At 42.3% G+C, this 23848-nt stretch overlaps 1 protein-coding gene across 5 annotated transcripts in view; it reads left to right on the top strand.

The window, feature by feature from the left end:
* The window catches only part of ntrk3b (neurotrophic tyrosine kinase, receptor, type 3b), a 148273-nt gene that overhangs the window by 52122 nt on the left and 72303 nt on the right, over positions 1-23848 (top strand). For 3 of the 5 annotated variants that reach the window (XM_031848519.1, XM_031848523.1, XM_031848520.1), the window contains exons 5-10: positions 54-196; positions 1384-1525; positions 8667-8966; positions 9607-9621; positions 12858-12913; positions 13660-13762. In XM_031848519.1, the coding sequence (XP_031704379.1) occupies positions 54-196; positions 1384-1525; positions 8667-8966; positions 9607-9621; positions 12858-12913; positions 13660-13762 (759 nt within the window). The remainder of the gene's footprint in view (positions 1-53; positions 197-1383; positions 1526-8666; positions 8967-9606; positions 9622-12857; positions 12914-13659; positions 13763-23848) is intronic. The other 2 variants (XM_031848521.1, XM_031848522.1) reach the window with 2 other exon arrangements.

A 23848-nucleotide genomic window follows, 5' to 3' on the forward strand; every position in this document is an offset into this window, starting at 1 on the left:
TGTGTGTGTGTGTGTGTGTGTGTGTGTGTGTGTGTGTGTGTGTGTGTTTCCAGACTTACCAGAGATCAGTGTGAGCCACAGCAGTGTGTTGGTGATGGAGGGCGACAATGTGACAGTGAGCTGCAATGGATCTGGATCACCGCTGCCTGAGGTGGACTGGACGGTCGGCAGCCTGCACTCCATCAACACGCACCTGGTCAGCCAACACACACACACACACACACACACACAGCTGTGAATGAGATGCAGTAGGCACGTTGGGAACCCTTCCATCATAGACTCTCGTTTCTTCATAGTTATTGACGGTGTAGTGTTGCACTCTACAATGTTTCCACAATCCCATTATTCATGCATTCAGTTATAGTAAGTGAATCCGGTTACACTGTGAGTGATGATTTTTACACTGTTGCTGAGGTTCTCGCAAATAGCAGAGCAATACAAATATTGTTGGAGCATTGATCATAACACCACTAATGGCCCACCTGGTTGCTTGGAGATAATATTCATACCTCCGAGACATTGCTGTCCCCTGGTCTTTAAACTACATGTCCTTTTGCTTATATCATCCAAAATTCGGATTGCTTCTATTTTTTAAGTAAACCTCTTAATACTGTATCTAAAAATGTGTAAATTATAGGATTGCACTCAAAGAACTCACAATCTTTGCAGGCTTGGGCTTTAGGACTTGTTGCTATGAAAACAGCTCCGGATATATCTTCAACCCGCTTTGGAGAAAACAATCCAGGCTTATGTCATGTCACTGTCACCGTTCAAGTAGAGCTAACTCACTTATTCCCATATGAAGAACAGGGGCCTCGGTGTAACGCGCAGCATAGCTCACCATGTTGATCTACCACTGTGCAAAATTATTTTGTGAGACTTCGAGTCCTGGGCTGAACCCGCAGTGAGGTGGCAAACCCGGGGCCCCCGGGGACGTCACGGATACAACAACGGAGATAAACAGCAAGGAGGCAAGAACGGCGGTGTCTGAAAATGCTGCGTGGCAGATGAAAGTTACCTCAGCCTCAGGCTTGATGTTTTAGGGTAGACGGATACTGTAGCTGAGTGAGGTGTCGGGGAACCTGGCCAACTGAAGGGAAACACAAGCATTGTATTTAGCTATCTAAAAGGTGAAAAGCTGTGAATTTGTTAGTCACATTCGTGCCATATTTTACAATATGTCACACTTTACATTCTAATCCTACAGTAATTAAATCAGACTAGATCACCGCAGTGTTTCATGTCCACTGGTACTGCAATGTTATTGAATCAATCAATAATTAACTTTAATTTTAGTGTTTACATCTGAACCCCCTGTTACCGTTTATCCTTCACATACCTGTCTCTCATTTCCGTCTGTGTGTCTCTTTCTCTTTCCCCTAGTCCAATGTGTACTGGCCCAACATCCACTCCATCAACCTGACGCTATTCAACATCAGCCGAGATGACAACAACTTCCAGCTGACCTGCATCGCTGAGAACGTGGTGGGGATGACCAACTCCTCCATCCAGCTCAACGTACAATGTAAGTTGAATTTCTTCTATGATTTAAGCTAGGGAAACTCTGGCCATGCACTGCATAGGGGAGGGGGGGGAATGCGGGGTGGGTGTGTGTGTGTGTGTGGGGGGGGATGCAGGAGTGACGTGAAGGATACACTTAAGCCCATGGTGGAGAGCCAGTGACACACACTTTTCAGATGTACACTTCGGGTTCTCCTTATAGATTACCTGCTGCTGCTTTTTTTACCCCATTGCTTGAATTTGTATATTATTAAAAGAAAGCCTTAAGGCCTTAAATGATTCCCTTGAAATTAGTAAAACTCTGACTCAGAGTTGACACTAATGCTGCCCATGTGTTCAGTGAAGGTAGGTATTTGACAAAAAATACATGCTTATATTCTTACTAATGCATTTAATTAATCTTCTAATTTAAATAAATCAGTATCTTGGCCCAAGGTGTAAACCTACTAACATCATGCTCAACTACAAAGTAGAGACTGGAAGCTACTTTGCAACTGGAAGGTCTTTTTATACCTACATGTTAGCTTGGGTTTAACGCTTTGAGTTATGAAACCCCTTGGCTTAACTAATGATAGTTTTATTTCAACTCTGGGTTAATAATCGATTCCGGGGTTTTAGTGTCACATTGAATGTTAATGCGGTCATTTGCATATTTTGTAAATTAAAATGGCTTCACAAACGTTCACTGTTGCGTTTCTCTCCAAGGTTTATTAACCCACAGTTAAAAGAGATGTTTATGTTCTTTTGACTAAGAGTTTACAGCCATGCTAGCAGCTCTGTGTGGTTATTTTGTACTGTGCATGGTACATCGTAGCTTTGAGCTAAATGCTAAAACCAGCATGCTAACATGTTCACAATGATAATGCTCATGCAGAAGTTGAGCAAGTAAAATGTCTGTCTGTCCATAAAATGATCTAAGTTTAGCGTGTTAGCAAGCTAACATTTGCATATTTGCACTAAGCTGAGGCTGTTAGGAATGTCATTAGCCAGGTAAGCCAAGTAAACCAAAGTATTGGAAAATGTGAATTTTTAACTATCAATGTCGAATAGCTTTTCAATTTGAGGGGAACATGAATGTTCATACCAAATTCCACAGCAATCCATCTAATAGTTTGCAAGACACTTCACCAAATGCCAAATATGTCATCATTACGTTAGCGCTGGAGGAAAAGTCAGATATTTTGGTCTTGACCAAAAGTGTGGACTGGCAGAGGATATTGCCTCCCCTAGTGAGGCTAAAAATTCTAGGTTGTCATGGTGTTTGTCTCTTGATTAAATGCTGGGTCAGCAATGTTTCCTTTGAGAAGAACTTTAAATTTACATAGCGTGATTTCACATATAATTTAGTTCTTTTTGAACTAAACAAACTCAGTCCTCTTAAAGTGGACCAAAAAACGGAACCAACAGAAAAGGGACTCCATTTTTTATAGAGGATGTGAGAGAGGACATTGTTTGTTCTAAATGAACAAACAGTATGGACGCAAATAGAAACAGGAAGTATAAAAAGAGGTTTCAGTTCTGTTTCTGGTGCACTTCCGCTCTGATGGTGCCTAAGACCTCTTTCTGTTCACACTTCAGTTCCTGCCTTTATCACTCTGATAGTCAATGCTTTCCCCTTCAATGACATTTTTAGGGTTGGCACAGGCGCTTCCACACTGCAATAACAGAAATACCATAATTTCTGTCACCCTATTATTTGTCATGTCTTCATTAGTAGTCGTGTTTCTTGGGTATTAGATCTTATTTGCTCATTCTTCATGGATGCTCTGAATAAGACTCTAATGCTTAAAATGTGAAATAACGCTGCTCTGTGGTTGAAGGTTGCTAATCAGTTAACACTGCTGGTGTTGTGATTGTTTGGAATGAGATCTCAGCCGACCACTGAGCTAGTGGCTTATCCACATTAAAGGCCATTAACTTGTCTGTGGACTGCCATGGTTTGGCAGCCAGGCTGGTACGGTTTCAATAATCCAGGGCACCAAAAGACAGCACAATTTGAAAATACTGGTATTAACTTCCAGTGATGAAGTGACATTGGATTCAATTATTTTTATAAGGAATACATCAATTTCCAACAGCTACTCTAAATATTTGGTCATAACTGAGACAAGCTGGCCTGGCTGAGTTTAAAGACAGTAGATCTGCTAATTGGGATTTTGACTGACCATAAAGGGAAGAGCTAACACCAGTTTTAATTTCTATTTTGACTCCCTCTCACCGGTCTCATCATCCAAGTTTAACAGAATGGTTTTGTAGCCTAAACTCAACAGCATGTAGGACCAAAACTATTGATCGACAGCGTCAAAGTCCTGTTCTTTGTACGCCAACCATAAATCAACCACCCCTAAGTGTTTCCTCCTAAATGTATTTTGTATATAAAGACATTTTGTAGGAGACGTGGCAGTCTGTCTGTCCAAATCATCAAATTAGTTTAGCGTGTTAGCACACTCACATTTGCTTAACAAGAAAACCAAAGTATTGGACAAATGTATATTTTTACTTAATGATGGCAAAATGTATGAATATGAATGTCTGTACCAAATTCCATAGCTATCCATCCAGTAGTTGGCAAAACACTTCACCAAATGCCAAATATGTAAACTACAGGGTGGCGCTAGAGGACAAGTCAGATATTTTGTTCTTGAGCTGTTTTGCTCATGGTCAATGAATGGAAGGCAGGGGACATACTCTCATTATATTGCCGCAGTCTTGTTGATCTACCTTCATTTATGTTAAATCAATAGTAACTTGTTACATTAAGCTAGCTCAGGATTGTGATGTAGATTGTGTCTGGACTTGGTTATATGTCTATATTACTAGTTGATCTTTTTTGGTTTTCTTTAATAGTTTCAAAGTTCTGTAGAAGGTAGATCTTGACATGAATGGTCGGCACTGAGTTTTAGTTCAACTGGGCAAGATCTGGCACACAGCAGAGAAGATAACTGTAGGTCAAGAATGAAAAAGAGATCTGGAATGGACCTGGTGCAGTGAGATGTCTTTAGTGGCAGCTTTGATGGACTTATGTTGGAGACGGAAATATATCCTGTATTAATGACACTGACAGTCTAAGAGAATAATTTACAACAGGAAAGAACAAATCTCCTTTGTCAGGCAGAACAGCCAAATTATGCAGGTACATTTAGAATGCAATGAGGTGTTGCACAGTTACAAACCGAGTGAAATTGATGTAGCCAATTAGCAAGAACATACCCTCCAGGCCACATAAACGCTCAGCCTTGATCCGAGTGGAAAAAGGAAAAGAAAAATCCCCCCAGCAATGATAAAGCAACGATTTGGTAACCATCAGGATGTTCCTCTTATATCCAGACCATGAATTACACTATATATATGTCAGCTCTTAGATAACTTTACCCTGTGGATTGGCCCTGGGCAGATTCGGGACAGATTGTATTCAAAGCCAGTATTTATTAAAGATGTCTGACATTTTTCTTTTTTGTAGCGAGCATGCTGTCGTAAAGCGCAGTCTATTGTGGCAGTTTGCAATGCATCACGCTACAGGACAGGGGAGATTTGTCACCAATTCAAACCCTCCCCTACCGAAGCAGAGCTGCTAAGGACCGCGCTGGAATGACAGATTGACTTTGCAACATCTAGTCCTCGGGGCTCCCTCCACACGGACACTCTATGGATGTACATCTCCAGGCATTCTTCTTTTTTTTCTTTTCTGTTGACACTCTCTGCTGGTGCTGCAAATTAACTTATTAATTTTTCAACACATGCTCCGATGGTAATTACATTTCCTCCCCTGCGCAGCCTATTGTCTCTGGAAATGTCATAAAATAGCTTAAACTGCCGCTCTGATTAGGGAGTAATCTGATTGACAGCAAAATTACCAGCCGTCAAAGTGACATTCTCTGCATTCAAAGATGAGTTCTCTTTTTTTTTTCTTTTTTTTTTTCTTTTTTAACTGTAATTAACCACAACGCAAATTTTGCCAGCCATTGTTCTGCTGCTGCCTGGAACAATAGCAGCTCTACAGCATTGTGTACTCACACAACTTACCATGTTTTCCTTTGGTCCTACTGTACAAGCATAGCTCTCTAGTAAAAATAAGGAACTAACTAGCACATGGGTTTGTAGTACTTTTCCTTGAGTAGCTCTACAGGTAGAGCAAAGCATTGACTCTTATAATGAGTAACTAGTGAGGACATTTTCATTGAATCCCTTGAGACACTATTATCATCATGCTGCTTCTTACAGGTTAACATTTTCATCACAATGTGGTTCAACTCAGAGAGATTGAAACTCCTCTGTCACTGCTGGCCATGATATCCTATCCGGCTGGAGCGTGGTATTTGAAATATGCCACCAGTGTTGCAGCTAGATAGCATTGCACAACTAGCCTTCACATTCATTGTTCTCATGGATCAGAGGCATGTAGTTATCAACGCCTGTCATCTATATTAGCTCCACCAGGACACCATGTTGTTACGGATCACTGTGGAGCGCCGTAATGGCTTTTATTGTATTGACTGAGACTGGGGTCACAGCCACACTGAGGGGAAAATAGATCGGTCCCTAACTGTCCATCAACAGGAGAATTTCCTTTTTTCCTCCTCTCCCTTACTCTCCTTCTCTCTCTCTCTCTGTTTTTATGCTGCACAGCTAAGCCGCCCTCACTTCATGTCCATCTCGCTCCCTCCTCACTCTTTCACTTCTCTCATCTATATCTTTTCTCTTTCCTTCGCATGTGCTCCAAATCACAGCTTTGCACACGCCCCCACAACCAGCACCCTCACACACACACGCACACACACACACACACACACACACACACACACACACACTCTTGCCTTAGCCTTTAGTGCAATTGAATGACTTTATTGTCACTATTGTCTAGCAGGAACAATATCGCCAAAGCAGTTTCTGAAATGACAGCTTTCAAACGCCAATAAATGAGTGATTCATCTTTTTACTGGGTGATTATTTGGTTTGAAAACATGAGCTATCCATTGGGACACGCCAGTTAATTAATAACCAGGGCTGCAATTGAAAGTTACTTTTATTATCAATTTATTTGACAATCATTTATAAATGAGTCAATCACTGTCTATCACTGTATTATTGATGAAGCCCACATGTATTTACAATTAGGGAGGTTGTTATGCTGGAAAAGAAGTAGGTTGTGCGACATGTTGTCCGACCACATCAGAAAAACCTCCCAGGCTGGATTCCTAACTGGTCAAAATGGGCCAAGAGGGCAACTCATGGAACCACAGGAGCCGAAAAAGCTCCAAGTTGAATGGGTGTCAATTGGTTATACTTAATTCAAGTAATTGCAAATATGGCTACAACATTGCACTGCAAAGGTGCAATGAAATATTTCTACATTTATTACATGGATTGCCATGAAACTCTGTACAGACATTTACCATATGGTCACCATAGGATAAGTCCTAATGACTTTGCGGATTACCTAAACCTTTCCCTTGGTGCCATCTGCAGGTTAAAGTTTTACTTATCCAGTGAAATATCTCGACAGCTGCCTGATGGGTTGGCACCAAATTAGGGGCAGACCTTCATGTTACCCAAAGGATGAATCATACTTACTTTGCTGATCTCCTATAGCGCCACCAATAGGTTGACATTTGTGGTTTTGAGTAAAATGTCTCAACATATTGAATTCATTGCCAAGAAATTAGCTTCAGACATTCTTGGTCGTCTCGGGATGAATTGCAACAACCTCAAGTTATTATATGGTGCCATTATGACGTCAAACTTTTAACCTATAAAAACTAATATGTTAAATACTTTAGTTTTTGCAGGTAATTGGACCAAATAACCTACATTTTCACCAGCCTCAGCTGTACTCCGTGTTTAATACCATAGAGCAAATGTTAGCACGCTAACGCGCTAAACTTCGATTGTGAACATAGTAAAGATTACACCTGCTAGATATCAGCATGTCAACACTTTCATCATGAGCTCGTTGCCGTGCTGGTGTGGTTTTTACCCACAGAAAACCTGGGCCGAAGTAGTAATACTGATTGGATGTCTGGGGAAACAACAAAGCTGCTGTATAATCTGCTTTGTTGAGCCTATTGTTCTTGCAGTAATGGGCACTTGGAGGCTTGTGCAAAGGTCATAGGTAAGGGGGGAGTCTGGGGCCCAAAAACAAACTTTTACCCTGGGGCCTCCAAACAGGTAAATTTGGCCATGCAAGTTCCCCATTTGGTGCCTGTAATCATCAACTACTTGGTATTTTGAATTAATAAATGACTAACCCCAGCCTTATTTCTTGATTCAAATTGTAATCTGAAATCTTGAATTAGCACACTGCATGAAACTGCAGGTGGGGATTCATGGGGGCTGCTGCAGGGTCATCTGAATGACGGCATGAACACACATCAAAGAAGATCTAGCGAATGTAAATGGGATTGCTCACACACGCCTATAGAAACTGCAGGCATTGAAGCCCAGCAAGAGACAAAGCAATGGCGTGTTATGAGTGTGTGTGAGAGGTGGAGTTGATGGGTAAGTTTGGTGGGAGGGGTGGGGATGGTGTCTGGTATGTAGAACAGACACTGAGATACTGCCAGGTAATACTGACTGCCAAATATTTCCATTTGATGATGTAGCTGCGAGACTGACTCGTCGCAAAGACAAATCAGCGTATGAATTGTTTATGAAATGTATCTGATGGTATTAAAGTGATAAATTGCCTCTCAGCTTGGCTGCATTGTGGACTCAGAGGTGTGTTGCTGCATGTCAGGGAAGAGAGGCTTTGTGCTCCTTTATGCTGCGGAGATTCCTCTGCCTGCTTCAGGCGAAAGGAGCCCCTCGATCTGTTAATTTTTCTCCACCACTACATGTACTGCTGCAGTATGTAACACACACACAAATCAAAACAGCTTTGTGTTAAGTCTATTTGAGGTTCTTCAAAGAATTAGGACAGGTTTTCATCAGCCCAAGGGTTGTGGAACTCTGTCAACTTACGTTATAACACAAGAATCAGACTCAAACCCTCAAGAATCCCGTCTTTAAGGTTTCAAGACGGGCAATACAACGTTCGGGGGGATCCAGGAACCGCTCATTCTGGTGTTTCCCTCATGCTATGGGTGGATTGTCTTTTTTTCTCAAATCTGTGACGTAAATTACATAGTCTGTTTCCTTCTTCACTGCAGTTCCTCCGGTCATCCTGAGACTGGCTGAGCCCGAGCAGCGCCACGATACCTGCATCGAGTTCACGGTTCGGGGCTACCCCCAACCCAAGCTGCGCTGGTTTTACAAGCAAAAGGAGATCCCCCAGAACAACTACATCCGAACCGAGATGGACTTCTACCAGGACTACCTGGAGGGCTGCCTGACCTTCCAGAACCCAACGCACATCAACAACGGCAACTACACTCTCGAGGCCAGCAACCCTTTAGGAACGGTCACCAAGACGGTGTATGGTCACTTCCTCATGGCCCCGGATGAAGAAGGTGAGTGGATCATTTCCGCTTGATAGCCATTCCTCACTGTGCTTGTGGCTGATGAGCTATGCACTGTTGGCAGCTGCCAGCACGGATGTCCCCATAATCACAATTGAGAGTATACTCGTGGGGGAAAAAATGACATTTATACAAGGGTTATTAACACATTTTTACTGCCTGAACATCTCCTTCCTGCTCCTAGATTTGAATTACAATAAAAGAGAAAAGAAGAAATTCTGCCAAGTAACTCCCTGATTCCCCCAGCAGCTAGAATGGCCCACTTTTTGGAAATGGGCATCACGATTTGGAGTAGGTCTTCGACTAGTTGAATTTCTCGTTTGAACTACCTGTTGTATGAATTACAGGTTCCACCCTCGGTGGAAGAACTACTGGGAGCCTTTAGTTGTTATTAAAATCTCCCTGTGCAGGGTGTAGGTTTGTGGAGTTGATCCCCGCCGGCTGAATCACAGCCAGGGTTCATACACAGTTCAGTCAGGTAGATTTTTCGCCTGCAGTTCGCTCTGAGTTCACAGGGAGGGGGAATAAACTCACAAAGACTGGCAAATTTCTCCCCATGGTCAATATTCCAAGGTTAATACCTTGTATCAATCGATTGACATAGCGTGACTTTCTGTCTTCTCTTTTGCAGACATAGTGGAATTAGGTGAGTGCTTGTATTTTCAAATGTAACCATACAGTTTATTTGTTTTGTTTTTTATACTACTTGTTTGTCTGTCGTCGTTATGCACACACACCCACAAACACATCACTTAATGTTGGATGGTCACTGTTAAGATTGTAACCATGGGGAAATTTGTTGACTTTGTGTTGCAGTTCATAAAAAGCTGTTAAGCACTGGTGCTCAAAGTTCTGGACCCTGATGGAATTATACATCTCCAGGATGGCTTTGCTAGACAGAATTTATACCGAATGCTCTGCCCATTCATATGCCTTGCTCAATGGCATCTCAAGTTGTTGAGTCATTCACCTCCACTGCTTGGATCACCCCAGGCAGTCAAGAAATTTAAACAGCTTTTTTCAGGTTGTTCGAGGTCTCTAAAGCACAGCAGCAGCCACTCAGTGGCTGGTGGTTTGCTGCCATTTTTATGATGTGGGAGAGATGATGCTTCAGTGATGCCCTGCTTAACCCTCACACATGTACATATTCTCTCACAGTGATGTGAGCTGTACTGCAACAGTCTGCTGCTGCTGGTTGGTAAGCAATGCATCTACTTGAGCAGCTGGGCTTTGATGCCTTGATCAACCGTTCGCTGAGCCCTGCCCGGCTTAGTCACTGTTGAAACACCTGTTGATGGTAAATTTACCACCCAAAGTTTTTTTTTAATGGTGGAAGACAATTACCTTGCATGGCACCTGGATTCTCGCAACGACAGTTTCTCGTGATTACATATCACACAAAAATCCATCTTGTCAGGCTTCAAGTAATGCTTTTGTATGCGGTAAGCCAGCGCACGGACCAATCAGCGTCCAGGAGCTACTGGCAGCTAAGGGCTTAACAACGCTGGTGGCTCCAAACGAGGTTATTGTAGATATAGCATCAGTTATATCATGACTGGAGAGTGTTTCTTCACTGAAAGAAGAACAAAGAACGGCACTGAAGGCTTTTCTCAATGGAAATTGGAAATAATGCTGGGTACTGTAGGTAGCACTCTCACCACAGCCCCATTACCACTGCTTTGAAAAATGTTAAGTCAGAAAGACTCAGTATGACATAGCATTCATGTGGTAGTTGCCCAGGAAACCCAAGGTTTTAGTCATTCTCTTTAGTGGTACTTGCATCAGCGACTCAGCGTGCATAACGCTTCCATTTGAACCCCTAACAGACCAGCCACAGTGTAAACGAGCTACTCTCCCACCGCGTTAGCTGGTGACGTTTGAATGTTTGTAAAGCGACCAGTGCAGTCATATTGCTGATCGATGCTTTGACCAGCTCTCGCGCTGCATCGTAAATCTCCTGTCTGCGATGTGTGGTTTGGCCTCAGGCTGTTGTGGCAGCCTCGCTGTTGACGGCTTAGACTAAGTGGGCTGGTCTGATCTCTGACCTTTGTCAGAGTCTTCTTCCATCTCCATATGAAGGGCCATTCCTTCTAATCAGCCATGGATTATAAAGCAGCGTGGCCGGCGATGGAAACGGATGGGCGCCGACGAGCTGCATGTAGGGCGGGCGAGGACTTCACGGTGCCACACATACATGCACACCCACACAGTGAGGCAGGTGAGAGAGAGGCGTTTGGGTGATAAGAGTGTGAAACATTAAAGCAGCAGTTTGTGAGGAAGCTCAGCCGTAGAAGGGAGAGTGACAGGCCGGTTGATACTAATAATGCTGAGGAGAGAGGAGGGCAGGGGGAGGAGAGGAGAGAGGGATGAAGGGAAGAAGGGACAGATAGATGGTAGTCAGGGCACACACTCAGACGCAGAGCAATGCAATTTACTGTTATGTGTGTGTCTGAGCCAGTGGCAGCCAGTCTACCATGCGGCCATTAATTTGCCCACAATTACTCTCTGATGTCCTGGCTGGAGGGAGGCCTCGGACTGGAGTTTCCCTGACACCGTTTCATTTTGTTTCATGGCTCTGTCTCTGTCCTTTTCTCCCTACACTCCCCAGAACTCTGCCGTTTGCAGAAACTCCCGTTTGTAGAGGTGTGACATGTAGCATTTTGACATCTTCACGATTATTTTGAGTCCAGCAGGATCCAGTTCGGTCTGAATATGTGTGTTAGACTTTGAGTTTGTACGGTGCATTTGTCAGCTTATTTAGTTGGACATAATTTAACATTTGTTGCTCTTGGCTTTATGTATATAACTCCTTTTCTGTTTTTATGCGTGTATAATTGTATATACTGTCTGTGTACAAGCATGAGCATGCATTGGTGCAAAACAACAATGTCAAAAATTATAATGTCTTTTCTGTTTCTTTCACCTGAGGCTTGGGCTAAAACTCTGGGTATCACATGTCAGGCTTTGACAGGCACCTTGTGGTGTCAGACTTAGGAGTGCATTTAAGGTTGTGCAGGCTTCTAACTGAAAGCCTTTTGTCCACTTCTACATATAAAAAATATTTGTTCATAGAAATGCCATTACCAATTTCTTTCTGCCGTCGATATGATTGCAGATCGTCAATGATCCATATCGGCCTGAAACCAATCTTTTTTTTTTTATAGCGGCTGGTATACAAGGATCCAGACTAACTTTTTTCAACACCGCCCCAAAAAATGATTTGAACCGCCCCGAAGTCAGAGTAAACCGTCAACAATGATATTGTTTTCCTTTTACTTTGTTTGTCATCTATATTGTCATCTCTTATTTGTAAAAAAAAATCAATATCAATTAATAATCGATAGCTGAGCAATCGGGGCCATCCCTAATTGTTCATCAACACTTTTCCCCATAGTCTCAAGCTTTTATCACGCATGGCAGTCGTAAGCTTCTTCCTGTTCACTTCAATCCACCTCCTACTAACATGTATTCAATGTACTCTTGACGGCAAGCGCTCTTATTTTCAAGAGTTTATACGCGAATCAATCGGCAATGCGAGCTATCACAAAACATTTATAAGAAACATTTGACCTCGTGGAGATGCTGAAAATATGCAGTCAATTATATACAAGAGAGAGCACATCAGGTATTCTCATTATTAACCCGTGTAAGTGTCACTTGAACTTATTTATTGTGATAATAGGTGCATCAACAGGTTCATACAGTGGATATTAAACAGAAAAAAAGACTTATTCTAGTGCATCCACTGTGCATGCTGCCATAAGAAATCTCACAAAAAGTGTTTACTCAGTTTACTATGTATTTATTGTAACTGTTGGAGTAAACCACAGCCAGTTGTATTCTCAGCCACTGATGCCTGCTTTGCGTGTTTCTGTGTTTCAGTTCCTTCGACGCCATCAGGTGGTGATTCTGGCCGACCAGATGAAGACACTTTCGGGGTGAGTTTTCTCTCTAATGATGTTGATGAAACAGCTGCTAAAGACATTGCCCCCGGACTCAGCGGAGCTGCTGCGCGTCTCGACACATATTTTAACTGCTTTTGTCAGACGACCCTTGGAGGGGGTTTGTTCTGTGTGTTGACATGCAGCGCCAAGGCACAAAGTCTACAATACCCCAATGGATGTTGCATCATTTTTTGTTTTCATGTCAGATATTTTGACTTGTCATAGCGGGAAAAGCAAGTAAAATGCATTTCATTAACGCAGTTTAAATCTTAATTTGTGGATTAATTTCCTTTTTGATAAGAAAACAACTGTTTATTAGATTAATAAACAGCACATTAAATATGAGAACATTTAATCCTGTCGGTTATGTCTTGTGTAAACCAAAAAAAGGTGTGTTCGGTATTTCTCAAAATTGCTCAGAATAAATTATTGTAATGATGATGAAGATGATGAGACAGCTTTAAAGTAGCTTCTGCAGTTTTATTTTCAAACTGCTCTGAGAGTAAGTCTTGCTGCACACAAGGATTATATTGAAATTATATTCTGTCAACTGGAATACATCGCAGCCAAAACAGGTATCGAGTATTTGTTTCCTTCCCCCAGACTGCTGTAATCTATGAGAAAGCATTCGTCACAATCTAGTGGATTAAACTCTGATTTGCCGTGTTTAAGGTGATCAGAAAGCTGGAGAGGATTACGATGTGAACACAGTCTGACGCAGCGTTTTTCCTTCCTCTCAGGTTTCCATCGCCGTGGGTTTGGCGGGCTTCGCTTGCGTCCTCCTCCTCGTCCTTTTTGTTCTCATCAACAAATACGGCCGGCGCTCCAAATTTGGTATGAAAGGTAAGTCTACACGAATAGGCAGACGGGCAGATAGGCAGCCAGACAGTTAGCTTTGTTTTTTCCTGGCCTTTCTGCCAGTTGCATCATTGTGCAGCAAAATCCATTCCCCCGGCTAATCTTCAAAACCTTTGTTCATCAGAAAATGTACATATGCAGCTACTGTAGGAGTCTTAGTTTTACTGCACTTTTACAGAATCCCTACTGCACTTTAGTCACATCCCCAAGAGGACTTTTTAAAAAAAAAAAAAGTCCCTTTTGGATGGGACTATTACACTGGAGTCTTGTCTTGCTGTATGCATCGGGAGTCCTGCTAAATGCCATACATTTGCAAGCACCCATGACTGCTATGTAGAGCGATCGCGGAAGGGATCCTGAATTAATTAGCAGACCCGGCGCTGTCGATCACGCTGAGAAATAAAATAGGATTAAACATGTGCATGCTGAGCTTTCATCTTGTGTCAGCTCCAGGTTTTTGCTCGTCTCTCCGGCGTTGGCGTCGTGGAAGAGGCAAAAAGCCGTCGTGGCCTCTGATTTGAGAACAGGGAGAGCGGAGTGAGGAGAGACGCCGGTAGCGGCTCAGGTCCCGTAGTTCAGTCTCAAGTGTTTTATCAGTTGGCAGGCCAAGTGGTGGTGGGGGGGTTGTGTGTCACCCATACAACACACATCCCTGTGTCCCTGTGCGTGGATTCCAGCTTATAATCCTAAATGTACACATTTCCTCTGGTTCTGTTTGTATCCACTCACTGCTCCTTCCCGTCGATTCCTAGCATTATTCACTTTTTGTTACCTTCATTCACACGATGTTCTAATGGCGTGCCGCCGTGACCTCAACATGCGCGTTCCTCATTTCATACCGTAAGCGTGGCGTAAAGTAGCATTAGCTGCTGCCACCCCTTAATTACCTACTTTACAGGATTAGAGTTCGTTACTTACCTCGGTAAAGAACTCTCCGCTGTAATTATTTAGGGGGTGGCAATTATTGCATTGGCCCTAAAGCTGGCTCTAATCAAGGATGAGTCTTAAACAGTAGTTAGTGAAGCTTTACAGACGTGTTTGTAATGTCATGGCAAGTCATATGAATTTAAGCCGCGCTAACACACTAGTTCGACGCCGAGAAAACAATAGTGTAAATTCCTGATGAGAAATAAAAGATGTTGGGAAGAAGAGATCACGTAGAGTGCATCATGAACTCCATGACATGAGGCCAGTTTGACCCTTTGTGTGGGTGTGTACAGTGAGACTACACACATTGCCACAGCTGCTTGCTAATGATGCGGTAACTGTCTTACTTCGATATACGGTAGATGACAATGCGTTTTACACACAATAGAGTAGTTTGATATTTATGATATCCACCCATAACCATGTAAAAACCATGTAAAACTCAACCAACCTTGAACCTGCAATACTGCACTGCCTTATTTCTACACTTCCATTCGACTACAAGGAGGCTCTGCTTCATGTTGCCGGCAGCGTTTAGAGCGTAGCGTGTTTTTAATGCTCGGAGCGCCCGGTGTTACCTGGGGAGTTATTTCAACTCTTCTGCAAAAGGGTGCTTCAAATGCAGTTTCAGTACTCTCCTCTGTGGAGCGATGAGGAGCTTAATCTATCTCCTTGATGGCAAGGTTCAAAGTTGTCTTGGACACCGCAGGGCGTCATTTAAGAAATTGCGTCGCCCGGCCATCTCACCGAGCGCCACAAAGGCTCTCCAGAAACACTCGCTGCTCCGTACGATGTGTTAAGATTGCCCGCTTTGCTCAAGGGCACCTCAACATTCTCTGTCAAGAGACAGAGAAAGCTTTTTTTTAAATATATTGTTTTACTCTGCGCAGATTCTTCCCCCAGTCATTTGTGCTCAGCTGCCTTGTTCAAGGTAACAACTAGTTTTATGAATTGCTATGATGGTGCAAGGGGGGGTGAAGCATATTGAAGGTTGAGCATATCACCAGTTTGAGCTATTACCACTGTTGATGTTTTTTTTTCTCCACTTTTTACAGTAAGGTCAGTGTTATGTGGAGCATGTACTGCAGCATAGTGTGCTTCTGTATTCTGTATTGTTGCCATAATGTTTAGCTTTATGTCTTCATGTAATGATTAAAAGTGCTAAATTCAAAATTCTGAGCATAGCTAGGGCCCCCACACAACTCTCAACACAGCGAGTCTTTAACATACAGTTTTGTCACATACCTCCAACATTCCCCATGACCTGCACTCGCGCAAAGTGGTTCCAACTGCGCAGAGAACGGCAACAGTGCTGACAGAGGGGTGAGCGCTACGCTTCCACAACGTAGCCGTCGGTCGGGGAGATGTTATCACCTGTAACCACCACGTGTGAGCGGTTCAGAGTAGCGGCCGTGAGGTAGCCAGAGGGGGCACACATGAAAGCATGCTAAAACCACAGAGAAGCTCGCATAAGAACACGCACAGAGGGAGAGCTCAGGTAGACATTACTCCACTCTATCTTTACATAGCGAATAGTCTTTGCTGCTAATTATCTGAATATTGTATAGTGAACCTTTAACCAATTAGACACATCAATATCAGTGCCGCTAGCTCCTCTTCTCCTCCTTTTGTATCAGGTGGTAGTTTGTACCTCCAGCGGTTATACATAAGCCACTTCAGTATAAATAGGGTATAAATGTGCTGCTCTCTCCACTGTCACTGTGAGTGATTGAAGGTATAAAGGAGGTGATTGTCAGCATGGACTCTTTCAGGACGTCACACTGTGCTATACAAGAGCCTGATTTGTCCAGCGTATGTGTATGTGTGTCTGTGTGTGTTTTCCCCTCCCACGCTTGTTCTGGAGAATCAGCTGGAAGGCCTGAAGAAGTCATTACCTTTGGTTGGAGCTATAATGGATTTTCGCTCCACTAAATCACTGTGGCTCTTTTGGCTGTTTGAGTTTGATCACCGACCGTTTCTGAGCATCCAATAAAAACTGTTTTTGGGGCGTTTTCTTTCTTTTCTTTTCTTTTTTTTTATGTGGCTGTAGGGTGTGTGTGTGTTGGTGTGCGTGCCTGTGTGTGTGTGTTTGTGAGCTACATTCAATTGATTTGCTAGCATTTCAAAGCCCGCCGCCAGGTCTGTCCACTGGCCGCCCCGCATTTACCGCTCTGACTGATATACTCCCGCTCGTTTATGTGGTTGTAATTGTGGTTTTATGAAAGATGCTTCGCCTGTCTGCATGTGTTCGCGTATGCGCATGAAAATGGATTTGCACTGTGGATAACCTGTTGCTCTGATCAATATGTTGTCAACTTGCCTTCAAGCCAAAGCATCTTGCCGTGTAAGCAGCGGTCTTATTTTTTTACAGTGAATCACACCAGTGGGTTTCAAGTGTCTTTCACACAGATTTTTGTCAGAAGGGAATCAATAATGCGTCTTTGGAAAAAGACACTCAGCATGTCAGTAATGCGTATCACGCTCCCCTGTCATCTTGTATTATGTTCTGGTAGAAGATTACCCCACCCCTGCTGCTGTAAGTGCAGCCAATATACAACAAAGTGTATATCATTTTGTCACCTTCGCTGTCTTCAAAATAAAATCTCCTTAAAAAAAGCAGAGATCGTAGCATTTTGTGTTAAGATCTATTCGTTGCTCCGTCTTTTTTTCAGAGTGGGTGCAGTAGACCTCATTTTGCAAAAACAGGAAAAAAAAAGTGATTTTTTTGCATTTCTCCAGTTTGGATGAACACATTTTAAGAAATCTGGTGATAAATAAACATAATAAGATAATAAAACACGAAAAAACAGAAACCTGACTGATACTCTGTTGACTTTGCTGTTAAATACTTTTTGTCACCATAACAACACAGTAACTCATCCCCCATCTGAATTTTGGAAATAAAACCATTTTGAACTAATTTTGGGGATCCCAATAGGGCTCGGGAATTAATGCCACATTGTGCTGCATTCTGGGTATTTCTGGGGCTCATCCACAATAGTTGTTGGCAGCTGCTGTGTGTTTATATAAGGAGCAGATGATGCTGGCGCTATTTTTGGCTACGTGTCACTGCAGAGTTTAGGCTGAAAATATACAGTGAACAAACAAAGGCAGCGAAGGTATAGCACGTCAGGAGAGAGTGACAAATGATGGAGGAGACATCATTGAGTGGCATTTATTTTAGGAAAGCAGGACACTGGTAGTTATTAATCAGTAGTTCAAAGATGTATGCTTTTCTGAAACAAGAAACTTGATATTCTTTTTATTGCACTTTTCTTTTTTTATGTAGAATTCAATACAGTAAAAATTCCCTACGAAAACTTTCTTTGTAATGTACAGCTGCAAAGCTGTATGGCTTGCTTTTGGAGGCAAAGTTAGGAGGAAGTTACTTCAACGACACAAGCACATAACCATCTATAAAATCACAGCTTGTCGCTTTACTTAAGTTTTTGTATAAATGAATCACACATGATATAACTTGTTTGTTAGAGATAGAGTTGTTTGTTGTTGTTTGCAATCGGGCCTAAAATTCAGGATTGCGTATTGAGTCTATGCACTGATACGATATCACGTTATCCTATCATTTATCAGCTAAGTTACGCTACAGGGGAGCAACACGTGTCACTTGCTACCCGATCAGTACGATCTGCCTCCATCGGTACTGCACATGTGCAGCATGAGACGAGCCAGAGGGGAGATTGGCTCACCTAGGTACTTGCGGAGAGTAAGATGTTAGCCAGAGCTAGAAATTTGGTAATATTCAACATCGGAAATTCTGTCAAACTTCTATGGCATTAATGATTCTCTCTATCTATTTGGTTATATTTCACAAAGGGCTTAACTGGAGCCAGGCAACACAACAATGAAAATCATTAAAATATATACGTAAGGATGTGGTATCGGCCTATCGGCAAGTTCATGTATCGGAATCGGGAAGGAACAAATGGGATTGGAACACCTCTAATTGGAAAGCTCGAGAGGTTCTAGTTTGCACGCTGTGGTACCTTCAGACAGAGCCAGGCTGGTAACAGGCTTTATGCTAAGCTAAGCTAACTAGGCTGCTGACTGTAGATTCATATTTACATATTTGCTCTTGGCAAGGAAGCAACAAAGCTAATTTTATACTATTTACATTAAATACTGGAATTTTAATTCCTGTTTAAGTCTTGACCTATTTTTTGCTGCATTAAAAGGGTCAACACTTAACTTAAACTGTAATTGTTGTCAACTTGTAAACATTTTTACCATGTTGCTTCTGTACAATTTATTATTCAGTACATTTGTATTCATGTATTTATTTGTTACATGTTACAAGTTAGGAAAGCAGTTTTTAAGTCAACCCTGATGTTGAACGATGCAGTCACTTTAACACAGTGAGGGTTACGGCTTGTCAATTAAACACTGGTATCTAATCAGTACTTCGTATCGGCCGACACCCAGGTATCGCTATCGGTATCGAGACTTAAAAAGTTGGATTGGTGCATCCCCAGTGCAGAATGCATCTGAAAGAAATTTGGCCCTCATTCTTTAACCCTTTTAAATACGATGGGGCCGACATTTTTAAGACATTCTTCACAGTTTTCAGGTTTTCAGACATGCAGATGACATATAGGAAAATCCCAGAGATGACCAGAACCCACTGACACACACACCTGCTTCACACACACACACACACACACACACACACACACACACACACACACACAAACACACGATCTGTACCCTGCGGCGTCCTGCTAGCCTCTGTGATCCAGGCGTGTGTGTGTCAAGGCGGCTTACCCTCCTCTTCGCTACATTACCTGAACCAGGCCTGGGGATGATCAGGCCCACACACACACACACACACACACACACACACACACACACACACACACACACACACACACACACACACTGCAGCATTTACCGCATCACTGCCTCTCTTGGCCTCCAGTGGCCGGAATGAGCTCTGCCCCTTAAGCGGTGAGACTTGTCCATCCGCAGATAGACGGAACGACTGCTGCTCTGCGTCTGGACGATTGTCAAGCACACACACTCAGCCAAGGATCTTTCAATTAAACGTGATTTACATAGTCCATTCAACACAAAGTCATGCATGCAATGGAGTGGTGGAAAGTTACTAAGTGCAGTTACCCAAGTACAGCACAATTTCAAAGTAAATATTTCCATTTTATAATGCTTCTACTTTGCTTCATTTCAGAGAAGCGTTGTACTTTTTCCTCCAGTACATTTATCTGAGATCTATAGTTACATTTTACACAGAAACCTACCATGACTTTGTAAAATGTGACATTAAGGTTTTAACTACCAGATAATAACTTATGTAAAGTATAGTAGTTAACATGAGCTCCACCTCGACCACCTGCAACATTTAAATACTGACTAATTGTAATTTATAAGTAATACAAATAGATATAACTTCCGAGGCAACGCATTTAATATTAAGCACCAGTTTCATCAATTCGTCATGCTAGTGAAGATATTTAAATAAAGATAGCTCACTCAACTGCCAATTTCACACGCTGAACAACATAATTGATTTCAACATTTATTTCCATGTCAGCAAGATATCGCATGTCTATTTCGGTGGAAATGACATGGGATAGTGGAAAACATCTGGATGAAGTGGTGATGACAGAGAGCAGCATTACAAAAGGACCAGTTTACATATCAGGGATTCTGAGCAAAGTCTTTAAAAAAAATCTGTGTAATTGGTTAAAAGCAAAAATACAACAGAATTGAAAGTGCAAATCTAAGTCACAAAGGCCAGACAAGAGCTAACACACTCTCTTACTAATCATGTGCAGATGGATAATTTTGAATGGAAAAAAACCAGATGTTTTGCTTCCTTGTTTCTGGACATGGTGTTTCAGGGACATTTCGAACACCTTTTAAACCACAGTGTACGAGGGATAACGGAGCACAAACCCTCCCGTCTTTCTTTTCCTGCACAAATGGTGTTTACTCTTTGCTCAGTTGCTATACAGCACCAGCCATCATAATTGGCTGTAATTCATTCTTCTGAGCACATGCGACAGATGGGCACTGCCAAGAAAACAGCAGAGAAACAGGCACGCTGGGGGGGGGGGGAATGTTTTTTGCTTAATCTTTTCCCCAGAAAAGAAGGCCTCATTTTCTTTTTTTCCAGGAAGTAAAGTTCCTCTACCATCATGTCTGTCGTCACATCGGCGTCAGATCGCCGGGCGCTTTCAGTGACCACTAGAAGGATTGAGATGCTGCCTGCGACCTCTCAGCCACAGCATTATCTCACATGTCGTTCCTCAGCTCTTTTTGCACCTTGTATGTACGAAAAAAAAAGTGGCCTGTTTACTTATTTATCTCACTTAAAGTTGCATGAGAGCCTTCCCTGGGAGTTTTGCCTGTCCCTGGATGGATATACAGAGAGTGCAGGGTGGCCTAGGGTTGTTTTGTGTATTTCAGTACAAATAGGATTTCTATTTATTGTTTTTTATTTTATTCTGGACCTTGGACTGTCAGCACAAGACCGCTAACAGCTAAGTGCCCTCTGTCCTCTCGGTGTCCTTCTGCAGAGCCGCAGCCCCGCTCTATCTGTATTGCATCGCAAAGTAACTTCCCGGGCTTGCAGAGTGGTTTTGTTAAAATGCACTTTGACTGGGTGTTTGGAAGCCTCTTCCCTTTTTTAAGTCTTAAGCTATCAATAGTTCAGAAGGTTGCCGTGGGTCCTCTGAGTTTAACAATGGCTTAAAACATCTTTAAAGTTTCACCACATGGCAGAACACTGATGTAGGAGCGGAGGAAGACGCCGTACTTTTTTTCAACCGCCGGCTTTCAGAGCTTCTTTGGCTTCATCCCCACAGGGAATTGTTTAAAAAAAATATCATGTTTGCTTCCATTTTTTTTGTTCCAGCCACAGAAAGAGTCTTGACATTTTGTCTTGTAATGAATACACATGTAGTTGCACTTTAAATCATTTAAGAGGCAGGACTGTCTTCGACGCGGCTGAACAATAGGTCCATAGGCAACTTCTACATCTCCGTGTTTCAATTAGTATTGATCAGGGAAAGCTCCACAACTGCTGCTCCGTACTGCTTCATTGTGTGCTTCATCTGGAGCAGAGAAAAACCTCATTCCAAACAGCAAGCACGGTGCTTTTGTTCCGATGCCATTCCAATTAAGTGTACTAGTATTGTTAGAGCGAGCGCAACGCCTAACCATTTCTGAATTTTCACACTCAAAACCTTCACTTAGCTTATTGCAGCACCACATTTCTTAATTTCTTTTCTTTTTTTCAGCTTTTTACTGTTGGCCACTTCTTTTTGAAGACCTGGGTTTTGCTTGAACTCACAGTTGGGGGACTTTGTACATTTAACTTTTCCGCTGTATCACTCTAACTACTAACCTCTGTAGCCAGTGGGATTGCTGCTCCACCATTGTAAATCACATCGTTGGCACATTCTGGGTACAGATGCATTCATGCCGTACCACCTTTTTTTCTGTGAGGGGCGAGATAATCTATGAGCTCCGTAAGTAATCACAAACGCATTTATTTCTGCCTTGAACTTTCGTTCAACCTCCCAACAATACAGTCCCCCCCCCCCCCCGCCCTCCATTCCTGGAGGACTTCGCTAATGATTATTGCGCTCATATGTTCTGCAATTTTACACTGGGCCTGGAAATAGACTCGTGCAGTATATAGTGATGATGAGTTTCCGCCGAGTTAATGAACATTAAGGGGCTCAGCAGACGGCCCTCGGCGAACTCAGCTTGGACAGCACTCCTCACATCTTGCAGTGCAGCACTGACGGCTCCCCGCTGTCCACGCCGAGTCAGCGGGACTTGTTTTTAGGGAGCAGCCCTTGTTGTTAACATTATGGAAAAAAAGCCATGTTCAAGGCCTGCTGTGGCTGAAAAAATATATACGGCCCAAATATGAGAGTTTGCCTCCTCAACTGCTATTACGACAACTCGGCAGCCAGCTAACTGACTGGAAAAACAGCACGCTGCACTATAAAAGAGAAGCGGCTGAATGAGGAGGTGTGCACAGCTCAGTTGTAAACCTCCCAGCTTGTGCAGCTCAACAATTCAGCCCTCCGTTCCTCTCCGGAAAAAATCCTTTTGGCATGACTCCAGTTTGGGTTTTCAACTTTCTGAGCGCTTCTTATACCACCCGGGAGAGTGTCTACTCAGAGGTGGGGATGTGGTTTTTGGGGTCTGAGATGAGAGCCCTGCATACATATAAAAATAAAATAAAAATACTGAAAAAGAGAAGCGCGCTGTGACCACTAGTTCAGTGTGAATTCTAGCCACCGGCCCGGCAAACAGCTCGTGTTATGTAACCGCCAAATGTAGGGTGCCGCATGCTCAACTCCTACGCTGGAGAGGAATTGTGATCCTTTTATACTGACAGAGATAAAATACCAGCTACTGCACTGAAATTGATTTCTTCGCTGAATCAATGGTTATGCGAAGGTGTGTTTTGGTAATGACAGCATTCTATATCATAAGAGTGAGTGTATTTACTACAATCTATCCAAATATAATGGCGTACTGCATCATAGGTTTAACAGGATTCTGCTCTACAGGATATTGAACAGTCACAGCACTATGTGTTTGATATTCTACTTTGTATTATATAACAGTAAAATGTATCCAGATGCAAGAATGACAATAATAAATGCAATAATGACAGTTCTCCTGGATACTGCAGTAACGCCATCATACTGTAGTGTAGTGTATATATATAATATAATATATTATTATTATAATCATACAATAAACAGTGAGAAAGCTCTTCTATATGTTATTAAATTTAAAGTTATAAACATATGTTGCCGTATTCTACATACTTTTGTTGTAAGGTAATGATTGCGTTTACAGTATTCTACATTATTCTCATCACCGATGATACCAGCTTGTTATGTGAAGCATATGTTAAGTATGTAGCAAAGCATTCTGTAGATAAAATGTATCAAACATGTATTAAAAACAACAATAGTACGCTAAAGGTGTAATGTAATAAGACAATATTGTGCAATTGGTGTATTAATGACACTTCTATACTGCAGTATGTATATATATGTATATATATATATGTATATATATATGTATATATATATATGTATATATGTATATATATATATGTATATATATGTATATATATAT

Source organism: Anarrhichthys ocellatus, unplaced genomic scaffold (genome assembly GCF_004355925.1).
Source record: "Anarrhichthys ocellatus isolate YVR2014 unplaced genomic scaffold, GSC_Weel_1.0 scaffold8, whole genome shotgun sequence".
NCBI classification, from domain to species: Eukaryota; Metazoa; Chordata; class Actinopteri; order Perciformes; family Anarhichadidae; genus Anarrhichthys; species Anarrhichthys ocellatus.